This window comes from Mixophyes fleayi, chromosome 9, assembly GCF_038048845.1.
Source record: "Mixophyes fleayi isolate aMixFle1 chromosome 9, aMixFle1.hap1, whole genome shotgun sequence".
Taxonomy (NCBI): Eukaryota; Metazoa; Chordata; class Amphibia; order Anura; family Limnodynastidae; genus Mixophyes; species Mixophyes fleayi.
Genome location: NC_134410.1, coordinates 108,758,638 through 108,771,985, shown reverse-complemented (window position 1 = coordinate 108,771,985; position 13,348 = coordinate 108,758,638). Strand labels below are relative to the sequence as shown.

Sequence of the window (13,348 nt, the reverse complement as noted above, 5' to 3'; positions counted from 1 at the left end):
GCAGGAAATGTTTTGTAATGTTTTTTTTCTGGACTTATTTGCATTTCTCTATTAGAATTCCTTTGTATTTGTGTACTCTGGCCTGCTGGTGCTGGTCTGTTCATTTTAGTTACTTTACTATATGGACTATGCACAGCACTTGTTTTTTACTTTTTTTGGTAGATAATTAAGTGCATCCACCTCTATTTGTGTGTGTGTGTGTGTGTGTTTATATATATATATATATATATATATATATATATATATATAAAAAATTAAATGCTTATCACTGCACGAAGTGGATACTAACTTTCATGCGGTTATATCAGGGTTGTTCCGTTGGTTTTACTATTTGTGCTCCCCTCACCATTCTTCACAACCTCCATAGTATGACATCATTATTTTTTAATAGCATTCTGCCCACAAGCACATAGTTACAACTCCTTGTAGACACTTGAATAGCACTGCTCTATAGTTACTGTCTATGGGAGGTCTGAGTTAAGTTTGTGTGATCATAAAGGAGCAATCCCCATTATTTATGTTGTTGGGTCTCACCCATACAGCAGCTCCCTCTTCATGACATGTGTCTGTGCTCAGTTCAGCAGTTACTGCTTTATTTAGCCCTGCTTTTCTAATGTGAAATGTGATCCTGGAACCTCTCTGCCTACTGTGAAGTGGTTTAAATTCTTCACTCGCATGCGACATCGCTGACTTGGGATCGGTCCGTAGTGGTGGATATGGTATCAGAGGATGGATCCCTAGCCTGACCATAGACACAACAATCTTATATGTCTTAGAAGGAATGATTGGCTATAGGTACTATTAGATAAAGGTTCAACTACAGCACACAGGTTGCAATTGTATTTTAAATAACAATCAGATAAAGAACAAACAATCAGTTCATGCATTGTAACATCCTTATGGGTAGATTGAATAAACTTCCTAAAAATGAAAAATGGAGCAGCCAATCACATTCTAGTTGTAGAACAGTGATGGACAACCCGATGTACAACATGGGCTGCATTTGTGACCCAACCAACCTCAAACCAAAAGGGTCGCACATAACCCTTAATTTCAAGAATGAAAAAAAGCCCCAAAAAGACATTGGTACCCCCCCCCCCATCACTTATCCCAAAATGCCCCTCACTAACCCCAAAACACCACAACATGCCACTCAGATTCCTCACATGCCAGTCAGACCTTCACTCGTGCTACTCATCATCATCATTTATTTATATAGCGCCACTGATTCTGCAGCGCTGTACAGAGAACTCACTTACATTAGTCCCTGCCCCATTGGAGCTTACAGTCTATTCCCTAACATACACACACAGACCTAGAGAGACAGAGAGAGAGAGAGAGACTAGGATCAATTTTGATAGCAGACAATTAACCTACTAGTATGTTTTTGCAGTTTGGAAGGAAACTTCTCACAGATAAGGCCATGGTCGGGAATTGAATTCATTACCTCAGTGCTGTGAGGCAGAAGTGCTAACCACTAAGCCACCATCCTGCCACTCATTCTGCCACTTGTTCTGCTCAGACCTCTACACATGTCTATAAATGCACCAGCTTTTGATGTCGGGACAAATGTGTCAACTCACAGGACATTTCCCTATCTAAATCAGGACAGTTATGAAAAGATAATTGAATTTTATTATGCAGGGAGGTTCATAAGTGTGGAAACGGAAATAAGTAAGGAAATATAAATCCAGTGTCTACACTTCAAGATGGCCGCCATACTGGCCACACACCCTAAAAAGTTTTCCATCACACCCAGATCATATGTGTAGACACTGGATTAATATTTCCTTACTCATTTTGGTTTTGAAAGGGTGTTTCCACACCTATGGACCACCCTGTACAATGCTTTTTTGCATTTTAAATACTTCTCCATTACAAATATTAACTTAAAAAGCCCAAAGAATAAGAATACATGGTAGGAACTGCATTTGACATAAAAATATTACAGACAATTTCAGGGATAAATCTTCAAAACCTGGGACTATCTCTGGATATTATGCAGAGTTGATAATCACCATCCTTGCCAGAAAAGTTGTCACAGCTCAAACTTATGTACAACACATCAGTAGCTTCAATATAATCATATGATTTTAAAAATTAGGGAAAAAATATTCCTATACTGACGCTATAAACATATGAAATAAGCTGCTAAACCTAAACCCGATAGCTAATAAATGAAATTCTTGTAATATGATAATACAAGGGCAGTTTAGTAATTTAGTGGGTCTGTGTGCCACAGTAATGCTTGTGCACCCCGCTCATAGGTGTCATGGAGAGAATGGTGGGGAACAAATGTAAAAAGTGCCCACCCCCCTTTCCTATTGTCAGATACGGTCCCCACCATTCTCCCCTAGACAAGTTTGTCCCAAACCCCAGAGTTATAATGTCCACTGAATGAGGGCTCTGGTTTTCACAACTATTTCTACCACCACGGCTCTGTGCAGTGCTCTATCACTGGTGCTCTGCACAAACCACTCACATCATGGCGCAGCAGCACTCTGAACTTACCTCCAGTGGACCCTGCAGCAGGTTGCACAGAAGTCCTGTCTTTGCAGGAGAGTTTGATAAAAAAAATTGTGACTACCCCACCAGAATCAGGACAGGGGGCAGACTGTGTGCTCCCTCCTACCTGTTCTAACAGCTCTGACTACCTGCTACCAGTGTCAAGCTCTGTTGAAGCTCATCTGGATCCTGGAATGTTGGGGCTCTGTTTGGAAATGGATAGGTACTAAACACCACCTAGAAGCCCAGCAATGCACTATTATCCCCTACAATATATAAATAGTCCCATTCCCTCCCACATTACATTAATAGTCCCCAAATTTAAAAAAGAGAGCTCCCATCTGCTGATACATTAAATGAATACACCTAACCTTGCATAAATAACCCACACCAGCACCCACATTACATTAATATCACTAGATTACATTAATACCCCACATTACATCAATATCCCCAACGGCTCACACATAACATTAATAGCCCATTGTATAAATTTAATAGCCTCCACCAGCACCACATACATATATTAACACACACACACATTACATTAATATCACACACACACATGCATTACATTAATATCACACACACATTACATTAATATTAGACACACAAGTACATTACATTAAACTAGACACATACATTAGTATCACACTCACATACATTAATATCACACACATACATTTTACTAACATCACAAACACACATTACCATTAATATTATACTTGCCTACTTTTTAGACATGGGGAGGTCCAAGATGAAAGCTCGGGGGGGGTGAAAATTCAGGTTGCATTATAATGACCCCGCACCCTGCTGTGCAATGCCATGATTTGTGTTTTTTCACTTAGAACTGAAATACTTGATATCTTTATTTTTACAGTGGAAATTAAAGTTGTTCTAGGACATGCCCTACCCCAACTCTAAATCTGTCCCCACATTTTAAATTTACCTCCCCCTCCAATGCAACATGGTTTTGCCCAGGAGCAAAGTTACTCATTTTTTATGCTTTGCTCTCCTTAATGACTTTGCAGGCGAGGGATGGATCATTCATCCCTATGCCTTAACAGCATGTGCTGCTCACACAGCAACAGTTCAAAACATTGGCAATGACCAAAATGTAAACAAACCGGGCAATTCTGCTTATGGCCTGTAGAGTAAATATAGACGTAGCATAGATTTGACTGCTATTGGGCCTAACAGCTCAGGGGTCCTGTCCCAGAGGAAGCAGTGAGCCATAAAATACAAATGTAATATGGTTTCATAACAAATTTAGCCAGGCATTTTGTGATAAATGTATTAAAAAATTATAATTACGGTAAGTATAAAATGACTCATGCCAAAAAACAACAACAACAACAACATACAGTATAGTACAACTAAAGTTGTTTTTCAAAATGATCAACAAGCCCTTAAAGCAAGAAAAGAACAAAACCTCAGGGGTTTATTTAAATCTTATTAATGGAGGGGGCTATAATATCCCTAATTGAATGTTTTACAGACCTCCTCTGGATCTACATAGGGTGGGTGCAGCGCCGGTGCTAGGGTCCTTGGCGCCCTAGGCACACTGTGAAAATTGCCCCCCCCCACTGGCACTCTTTAAATATCAGCGCCCCCCGCCGCAGGTACCCTGTCAAAATCGGCGCTTCCCTCCAGTCCCTGCATTTTTCTGAATCTTACCTGCATTAAGCTGCTCCTCTCTGCTCTGTCTTCTCCCCTCCACTCACAGACACTGTCGGGCCGTGATGATGATGTCACGCCCGACAGTCAGTGAGCGGAGGGGAGGAGACAGAGCAGAGAGGAGCAGCTTAATGCAGGTAAGATTCATAGCCCCTTACCCCCTCCCCTCCCCGTGGATTTCTCGGAAGCTGTGCGGCGGCCGCCGCACAGTTTTAAACGACAATAGTCGTTGTTTAAATAATGTTTTTTAATTTTGAGGCGCCCTGCAGAGCCCAATTGCCTAACCTTGCCTAATGGGAGCGCCGGGCCTGGGTGGGTGCCAACATCAGTGTTTGGTTTACAGGGGGCTCTGAGATTGTTAGGGGCTGCCTCCATATGACCTTTCTGTACTGAGACCTGGCGAGTCAGCCCATTTCCATTCTGGACACAGAAACAGCTGAGTAAAAGCTACCCAAAGGTGCTGCACAATAATTCTGTATATTGTATAACACAGAAACCATCACGTCATCTTTAAGACAAAATACATCAATATTATTAATATTATTATTATTTTTTTTGCATGATCATCAAAGGTGTTTTCCAGAAGCACATTTTTATGTACAGCCCCGAATATATAGTAACTAGGACAAACGGGAGGGGGCGGGGAACAGGCAGTTTACGTGAAGGAAGCTATAGCTTACAGCACAGGAGGACTCAATCTGTTTAGTTCAATTCAATTTTGCAGAATACAAGTGTTCGTGCTGCAAAGACCGCAGTCACATAAACCATGTTGTAGGCCCTGATGGCAGCTTACCACAGGAGTCCTGGGGAACGGACCCTCCATTTGGTATTGGGGGGTGCAGTACATGAATAGAAGGAGTGGAAACCCCTGTAGTACAGTATCATAAAAAGTTAAACCTTGAAGACTTTTTTTTGTTTTTTTCTTTCTTTTAAATGTAAATAAGTGTGAGAGAGTAAAATCCATGACTTCCACGCTGTCTTTTCATAAAAGCAGCTGTTCACTATTATTTGGTGAACTCGTCAGTAATTGTCGGATTTTTCTTGCACTTCAGATTAAAGCGCACATATTGCAGTATTCTGCTTTACTGATAGCTTTCTTTTACTAATAATACTACCAGTGCCTGGAATGGCAAACTGGAAACCTTGGTGCTTGCCAATAAAGCCAGAGTGTCTGAGAGAATTAATGCCCTCTATGACATCATTTGGCTGAGTAATAATATCTTTGTGCTTCAGGCATCATCATGTACACAAGTGCAGGGCAGCACGGTGGCTTATTGGTTAGCACTTCTGCCTTACAGTACTGGGGTCATCAGTTCAATTCCCAACCATGGCCTGAGGAGTTTGTGTGTTTGCGTGGGTTTCCTCCAGGTGCTATGGTTTCCTCCCACACTCCAAAAACATACTGGTAGGTTAATTGAATGCTATCAAAATTGACCCTTGTCTGCCTGTCTGTGTGTGTATGCTAGGGAATATAGACTGTAAGCTCCAATGGGGCAGGGACTGATGTGAATGAGTTCTCTGTACAGCGCTGCGGAATTAGTGGCGCTATATAAATAAATGGTGATGATGATGATGGTTTGCATGACAAGACTGTATATAGGACCCATTACAGCCTATGACATCCCATCATTTTTATGCTGACTTCACAATAGAGCCTGATGCTTCCAGGGGTTACTTAGCAGTGTATGCTGTGTTGGTAGATGCATTGCTTCATTTGCGCCTGAACAGGAACTCAGTCCCAGCACTTCTTTTGTCCCCTAATCTTTATTGTTTAAACATAATTTTGATTGTCCTCCCAGCACATCAGAGGTTCCTGTTCTTTTGCCTCATATTTCCCATTTTTTTTTATCTACAAATTGAGCACTGGGATGCAATAATGATGACTGATAATATTTGCCATGTTTGTACATGACTACATTAATGTTGATTGTGTACATATTTTTGAGATGTGTAAGAGATGGCCGGGTGCTATTTCAGTTTGCTCCTAAATTAGCAGAATAAGTCTTGCAAGATATAGTTATAAACAGCCAGAACTGTCAAGGATTCTGGAACATGATTCTAGGCAAGCTGGGATACTAGTTATATCATAGAGAAGTATACTACAAATAATAACAAGTTGGATGAATGAAATTCATTTCGTACAGAGGATGTTTTCCTGCACTAGTTTGATCTCACATCACTTATGTGCTGTTTGGGGACCCTGCTCCTCCCATCATCTAATACTCAGTCTGCGATTCTCTTTTTGCTTTCATTCTCATCCTCACATCCTAACACTAAGGGGTAGATTTATTAAACCTTCCAAAAAGGAAAAGTGGAGGTCTTGCTCATAGCAACCAATCGGATTCTAGCTATCATTTATCTGGAACATGCAAGAAAATAATAGCTGGAATCCAATTGGTTGCTTTGGGCAACATCTCCACTTAGAAGGTTTGATAAATCTACCACTAAGGGCTAGATTTACTAAGCTGCGGGTTTTAAAAAGTGGGGATGTTCCCTATAGCAACCAATCAGATTCTAGCTGTCATTTTGTAGAAAGTACTAAATAAATGAAAGCTAGAATCTGATTGGTTGCTATAGGCAACATCCCCACTTTTTCAAACCCGCAGCTTAGTAAATCTAGCCCTAAGGGTTATTCACAAACTGCAAGACTCCAGTGCAAATACTCTATTGTGATGTCACATGACTGCCATTGCATATTTGCAACTGATTATAACGGCTGTATATGGATATGTGTGCCAAGATAGTGGTACCTATAGGGTGCAAAAGTTTGCACATTCTGATTGGAGAAGCTGAGTGGAATGAGGGCATTTCTTTCTAATGAGATTTCATTTATAGGACAGGATTATTTTGATGATATAGAAGGGTAGAGATGGATGTTCCCCGATACAGTCTTTTCCTCCTTGCAAAGGGACTTGAATTCTCCAGGGACCTCAGAGGTGTTTTTTCCTGTACTGCATTTTGTACCTTCCAGTACCACTTTTGTAGGAAAGCACATAACTAGGAGCAACACAAGTGATGTCATGATAACAGTTCCTCTCACTCTCGTAATTAAGCCATAAATGAAGCTAAACCTATCAGCAAATGTAAATAAATATAGGGGGTGTTCGTAGGTTGGACTTTTATGTGATTGTTTTGCCACGGCATCCGTCCAACCTGCAAAACTAAGCACACAGTGTTTTTGCAGGGATGTATCCAAAGACTGTGAAGCAAGCGCGATCCTTGAAATGCTCTTGGTGGACAAGTGGGCACACCAAAAATGATGGGCTTTACAAACATAGAAAACCAATAATAAGACCAAAACTCTCATGAACACAATGACAAGGATTTCTATGCACAAGATGCTTCATAAAATGAGGGCTATATACAACGTAAGATCTTGTGTATATATTGTGACAAAGGGAGTGGTTTGCCACAGGCCTCTAGGAGAGGAATTAGGTGGATAACTGACAGTCTGCAGGTAAAGGTGCACTGCTATACACACGTGTATAACAGTGCACCTAGATTAAGGTATACAGGTGTAAGACGTGTGTGTCAAAGTAAAAGTATAAAGTGTGATTTTACTTAAATACTTTGAAAATGGTTTGAATGTGTCTCTTTCCACAGCTAGCAGCCAGCTGACAGGGTGTGTCTGCAAACAAACAGAGCACCTGCAGAGGACTCCTTTTTAAAGGCAACGTGGGAGTGTCACCTGTCAATCAAGTTAGGGCTGTTGGAGGAGTGTAAACTATTTAAATCTGTCTTTCTCTTTTGTGTAGTGTGACCAATGCCAAACAGTGGCCAGGGTCTAGACATAAGGACTACGGCAAGTTAGAGTTAGGTTGCCTGGTGCCATCCTGATGGCAAGTTGTTCATATATGCATCACCTAAGGGTGTCTGTATTTATATATATATATATATATATATATATATATATATATATATATATATATAATGATCTACCAAATCAGCTCTAATTGAAAGACCTGGATCTCTCCTGCAATGTAGAGAACGGAGCAGCATAGTAAATACTCAGGCAATATTCCAGCTACGTGTAAGTGCTGGGACCCTGCTAGATACAGAGACTGTTGGGGTTCCGGAGAGATAAGCAATTGTTAGATTATTCTAACTCCCTGCATTATATTTGTGCACAGTGAGATTCGTAGGTTTAGCTTCCTGTAACTGGAAATAAAGAATACAGAAGAAATTTTTACAAAAACATTTTTTTTTTTTATTATTGTTGTTTTCCATTTAATAATTCCCGGTTGCGGAAGTTCTGTTCCCAGATACAAATCCAAGAATTCTGTAAACCGGCCACGTGTGTTTCCCTTTTGTTTACCGCTTGTGCAGGTAAGATGAATCCTCTTTATTTTATACCTGCTGCTTGGCCACGTTGAGGTATATGGAACTGCAGCAACGACCCACGCTGGCACAGAGCGGGGCTACAAATATGTTCAGCAGACTGGCCCAGAGAGTCCTGACGGGAGGCATGCAGATGTTGCACAGTTGGATACATGGCATAGCGCACCTGTAGAGGACAGAATATTCACCAGTGAAAAACAAAAGCATTTTTGGTGCTATTTTGAAGTTGGAGTAAAACATTTGCAGGATCAAATACTCTAAACCCTCACACTAGTATCCTGTCACTAATAACTATTTAATCTAAGACTGCACAATAGTTCTATATTGTATTCAGTAGAGATGGACATGCTGCTGTTCTGGGACCCACAGGTTGTTTAGTCATAATGGGCCTGAGTCATTAAGGCGCGTATCTGCTGATTTTGAGCGTTTCGTACGCAAAACCGCTCTGAGCATACCCAGAACTGCCCCATATGCCAGAAAATGCAGTTCTGGCTGCTCCATCTTTGTACACAGTAAGGACGTGCCAAGCTCGAGCGCACAGAGCCACGGCCGAATGAAACTCTGGGCGTCGCAAAGTTACTTGTTTTTCTGCCGTATCTCTTGCACCAGCTATAAGGCCAGTCTGTCTCGAGTCCTAGTGATGTCAGTATCGTATGCATATTTGAAAAATTTTTTTTTTTACATTTCCATGTATAATCATAAATGACTATATTATTGACAAGTAACATTAGTTACTTTCTTTTTCTGTGTGTTCTTTTGAGATTTTATATTTCACATAGGTATTGTACGTATCCTACAGTGTCTGATCTAGTAGAGCAGAGTAAACCTACACCCATAGCCAACACTACACGTATCTTTAGATCCGTTCCTTGCTGACTTCAGGAGTACGCAGAGCCGAGTTACGCAGGATGCGCTCAGTACGCGTGCCTTAATGACTCAGGCCTAGTGACTTCAGTATTGACATTTTCTGTGGAACAGCTAAAACAAAAGTGAAACATGAACAAATTGTTTTTTGTTTAGTTACCATCTTTACCAGACTTGTAGAAAAATGCATTCTGGTAATTGATGGGCAGCACCGTTGCACAGCGGGTAGTATTGCTGCCTCACAGACCTTATGTGTAATGCGTTTTGTGCATATCCTCCGGGTTCTCTGGTTTCCTCCCACACTCCAAAAACATATAAGTAGGTTAATTGGCTGCTGAGAAATTGAACCATGTGTCTGGTAGGGAAACATACAATGTCAACGCCAAAGGTCTGACAACGCTGCATAATCATCAACAATTTATTTATATAGCGCCACTAATTCTGCAGCGCTGTACAGAGAACTCACTCACATCAGTCCCTGCCCTATTGGAGCTTACAGTCTAAATTCCCTGACACACACACACACACATACACACAGACTGAGAGAGACTAAGGGCAATTTAATAGCAGCCAATTAACCTACCAGTATGTTTTGGAGTGTGGGAGAAAACCGGAGCACCTAGAGGAAACCAACATAAGAACGGGGAGAACATACAAACTCCACACAGATAAGGCCATGGTCGAGAATCGAACTCACGACCCCAGTGCTGTCAGGCAGAAGTGCTAACCACTGAGCCACCGTGATGCCCATAATATGATATGGTGCTTTATAAACCATAATAATCAAAAGGTAGAAGGACAGAAATGGATTCCTAATGATTCATGTTGTATTGCAAACAGTATGTAACACGAGAATATTGCAAACATACTACACTTTAGGGATCTTTACCATATTATGTGTGCTGAATATACATACAGCAATGAAACACATGACATGAACATGAAAGTAGGAATGTAAACATATTTTACATGTGGTCTACTCACATATGTGATATTCTGCTTGCAAAACATAGTAAACAATTTCCCAAAACAACACTTCTATTAACTACAGCCATAATGTGTAGTCAGACAAGCTATTGCTCTCTGCTATCAGCCATTTTAATCTTTGAATGCCTCTGTACAGTGTCTACTGATAGGCTTAAGTAAAAGTCTGGTCTACAAAAATTGTTTCCTCCTCCATCACAACCTTATTTCAAATATCCTTAGTTCTAACTAATATCTGATAAAATGTATATTTAATGATGAATGTTATTAATACGCCCCTCACAAGAGCGTATTGTACTATATGCAATAAATTATTGCACATAGCAGATTATCTGTCTCTCCATCACAGGCAGCAAGAAAGTCATCTCATTAAGTACAGTGACAACATTGGCTGCACCCGGTGTTTTAATCCACCAGTTTGTATAAATCATTTCTGTTACCTAGAAGACTGCAAGCCAATTCAGAAGATCTATTAATCTTTAGAAGTCTGCGCACTGCCACACCCTTCTCTAACCTTTCTAGTGTAATGAATGAAATACAATGTATGCTCCCAACCCATTAAACATGCCATTTTTTAGTAAATTGACAGGTCAGATATCATGCTGGACAGATTTAGTCGAGCAGATACATCTCATCTATTTCAGGTATATTATTTATCTCATGAATCCAAATGCTTTAATACAGGGTGATTCAAAAGTCGCAGTACACCCTTTTATTTCAAAAACTCTACAGGAATTGGGCCGATTGGCCGATTTCAAGATGGCACCCATGTTTGGTACATACCGTAAAAGATAGACCAAGTCACCCATACCTTACTGGAGTATTCAGGTTTCCCAATTTCCTGTAGAGTTTTTGAAATAAAAGGGTGTACTGCGACTTTTGAATCACCCTGTACATAGTGGGTATACATTGATTCTGGTTGTAGATTTATGGGGCTGGTGTTACTAATCTCATGTGATAGGATTGGTTACCATATGTGGAAACATCCAAGGAGTGCGAACAGAATTCCGGAGATCAGGGATACCGGAACAGCGCACAGCAGGGAGATTATTCGGTAGCACCAAAGCTTAGACGACTCAAACAAAATATCACTCCAGGTCCAGACTTTGTCAAAGCTGTGAAATGAGTCCGGCTCTGCCAAAACGTCCGAGAAATCTACCTGCAACGAGAATAATATAATTTACAGTATAACATAATCTGTTTCAATATATATTATATAATCATCCATTTCAGAACACTAGGGTAAAAAAGCCCTCTGTCCGTCTATCAGTGAGTGAAAGGTGTTACTTAATGAGATTCTCCCGCGCTACAAACTCACATATTTAAGTTGAGGCTGCCTGGATAAGTTTTACCATAATCGGCAGCCATGGTTGGACTGTCCAGAAGCCTCTCCTGTTAATGATCCTGGCTTTACAAATTCAAAATGAACCCTAAAGTAACTAGTTCACTCAACTCAGACTTCTTAACTCCAGGGGGTAAATGTATCAAGCTGAGAGTTTTCCAGCGGGTTTGAAAAACCAATCAGATTCTAGCTATCATTTATTTAGTACATTCTACAAAATGACAGCTAGAATCTGATTGGTTGCTATAGGCAACGTCTCCACTTTTCAAACCCGCCGGAAAACTCTCACCTTGTTACATTTACATGTCTTTGTGTCAATCATTGTATTATTTAGTTATTATTTTTCTGCAAGTATCCAAAACCAAAAATCTAAATCTATATCTTTAAAAAAAATAAAATAAAATGTGGCGATAGAGTGTGTGTGACATACAGTAAGATTATCTACTCGACTAGTGTATTGAAAAGCTTCCTTTATTACAACTGCAGGGCAACCCAAACAAATATTATATGAAATTCTTAATAATTTAATGACTGTCTGTCATCCAACAAAGAATCTCCCAATGTGTGAAACAGAAGAAAAACTATTTTACATTGTTATATGCTCTCTCTTTAATTAAATGTCATGGATAAAATATGTCTGTTATTAAGTAGCCTACTGGTGGCTATCCACTTGTGTTGGATCTGCTATTGGCAATGGCTGTAATAGCAAAATAGGAGTTATAGCTCAACAAAAAGCTGTAAGCAAAACCAAAGCAGACCTAAGTTAAGACATTATAAGCATTAGGAACAATATGTTTACAACCTGATACATAGATGTAATAGAAATTCACCTGGCGTCTAATATGTTAACTCAGACCTTGGATATATGTATATTATACCCCATGTAATGTTTAAAATATTAGTATGGACTAAGAGGGGGTGGGAAGTGGGGATTATTTGCTAATATATGTCATTTTTGACATTTTGTGCTTGTACCTTGAGATGCTTGTTGATTCCCCGAGGGTCCCGTGCATCCAGTCTTTGGGGGGCTTCAGTGTAGATTGTGGTATTTGCAGGATTATTTAGGTATTTCTGCTCCTCGTCAGGATCCATTGGACACTCAATCAGATACTGATCTGGAATCATAGCTGCAGTGAAAGTCCTGGGTAGATACAAGTCAACCTGCAAACCCTGGTCCTACCTTCCAGTGAATTTATGATGTAAAACTTTGGAAACTATTTACTATATGACATTTATTTTTTAGTTATCACAGTGTATCTGTAACTCTCCCTGTCTCTGTCTAGTTAAATAGCTGCTGTGGATAAGATTTCAGACCCTCTCTCCCTCCCTCTGAGGCCTGACACTTTTCTGTGACATGCCAGACGCAACTGTCATTATGATATATTTATGGTGACTGTAGCACCCCAGCTGTGCCGGATTATCTGCACCTACACTGCTGGGTGTTCATAGTGTGTCCACGAGAGGGCAGTGTTCTCCAGTTTACTATGTACAGTATTGTCCCATTAGTACCCATGCTAGTTCTGACATCCAGAAAGGAAAAATCAATGTAACTATTGCTGCTGTTCTGAGATGTTATTATACAGACATGATCACAAAACGCTTCTTCTTCTTTGCGTGTCCTTCAAAAAACTAAGCAAT

General features: G+C 40.2%; 1 protein-coding gene across 1 annotated transcript; it reads right to left on the bottom strand.

Moving 5' to 3' along the window:
* Positions 1-8,365: 8,365 nt before the first annotated feature.
* LOC142101678 (caveolin-2-like) lies at positions 8,366-13,206 on the bottom strand. Its single transcript, XM_075186064.1, has 3 exons — positions 12,686-13,206; positions 11,340-11,527; positions 8,366-8,686 (listed from the first exon to the last, which is right to left on the bottom strand). Exons 1-3 carry the CDS (start codon positions 12,833-12,835, stop codon positions 8,530-8,532), a joined length of 495 nt encoding a protein of 164 aa, XP_075042165.1. The 5' UTR covers positions 12,836-13,206; the 3' UTR covers positions 8,366-8,529.
* Positions 13,207-13,348: the final 142 nt, after the last annotated feature.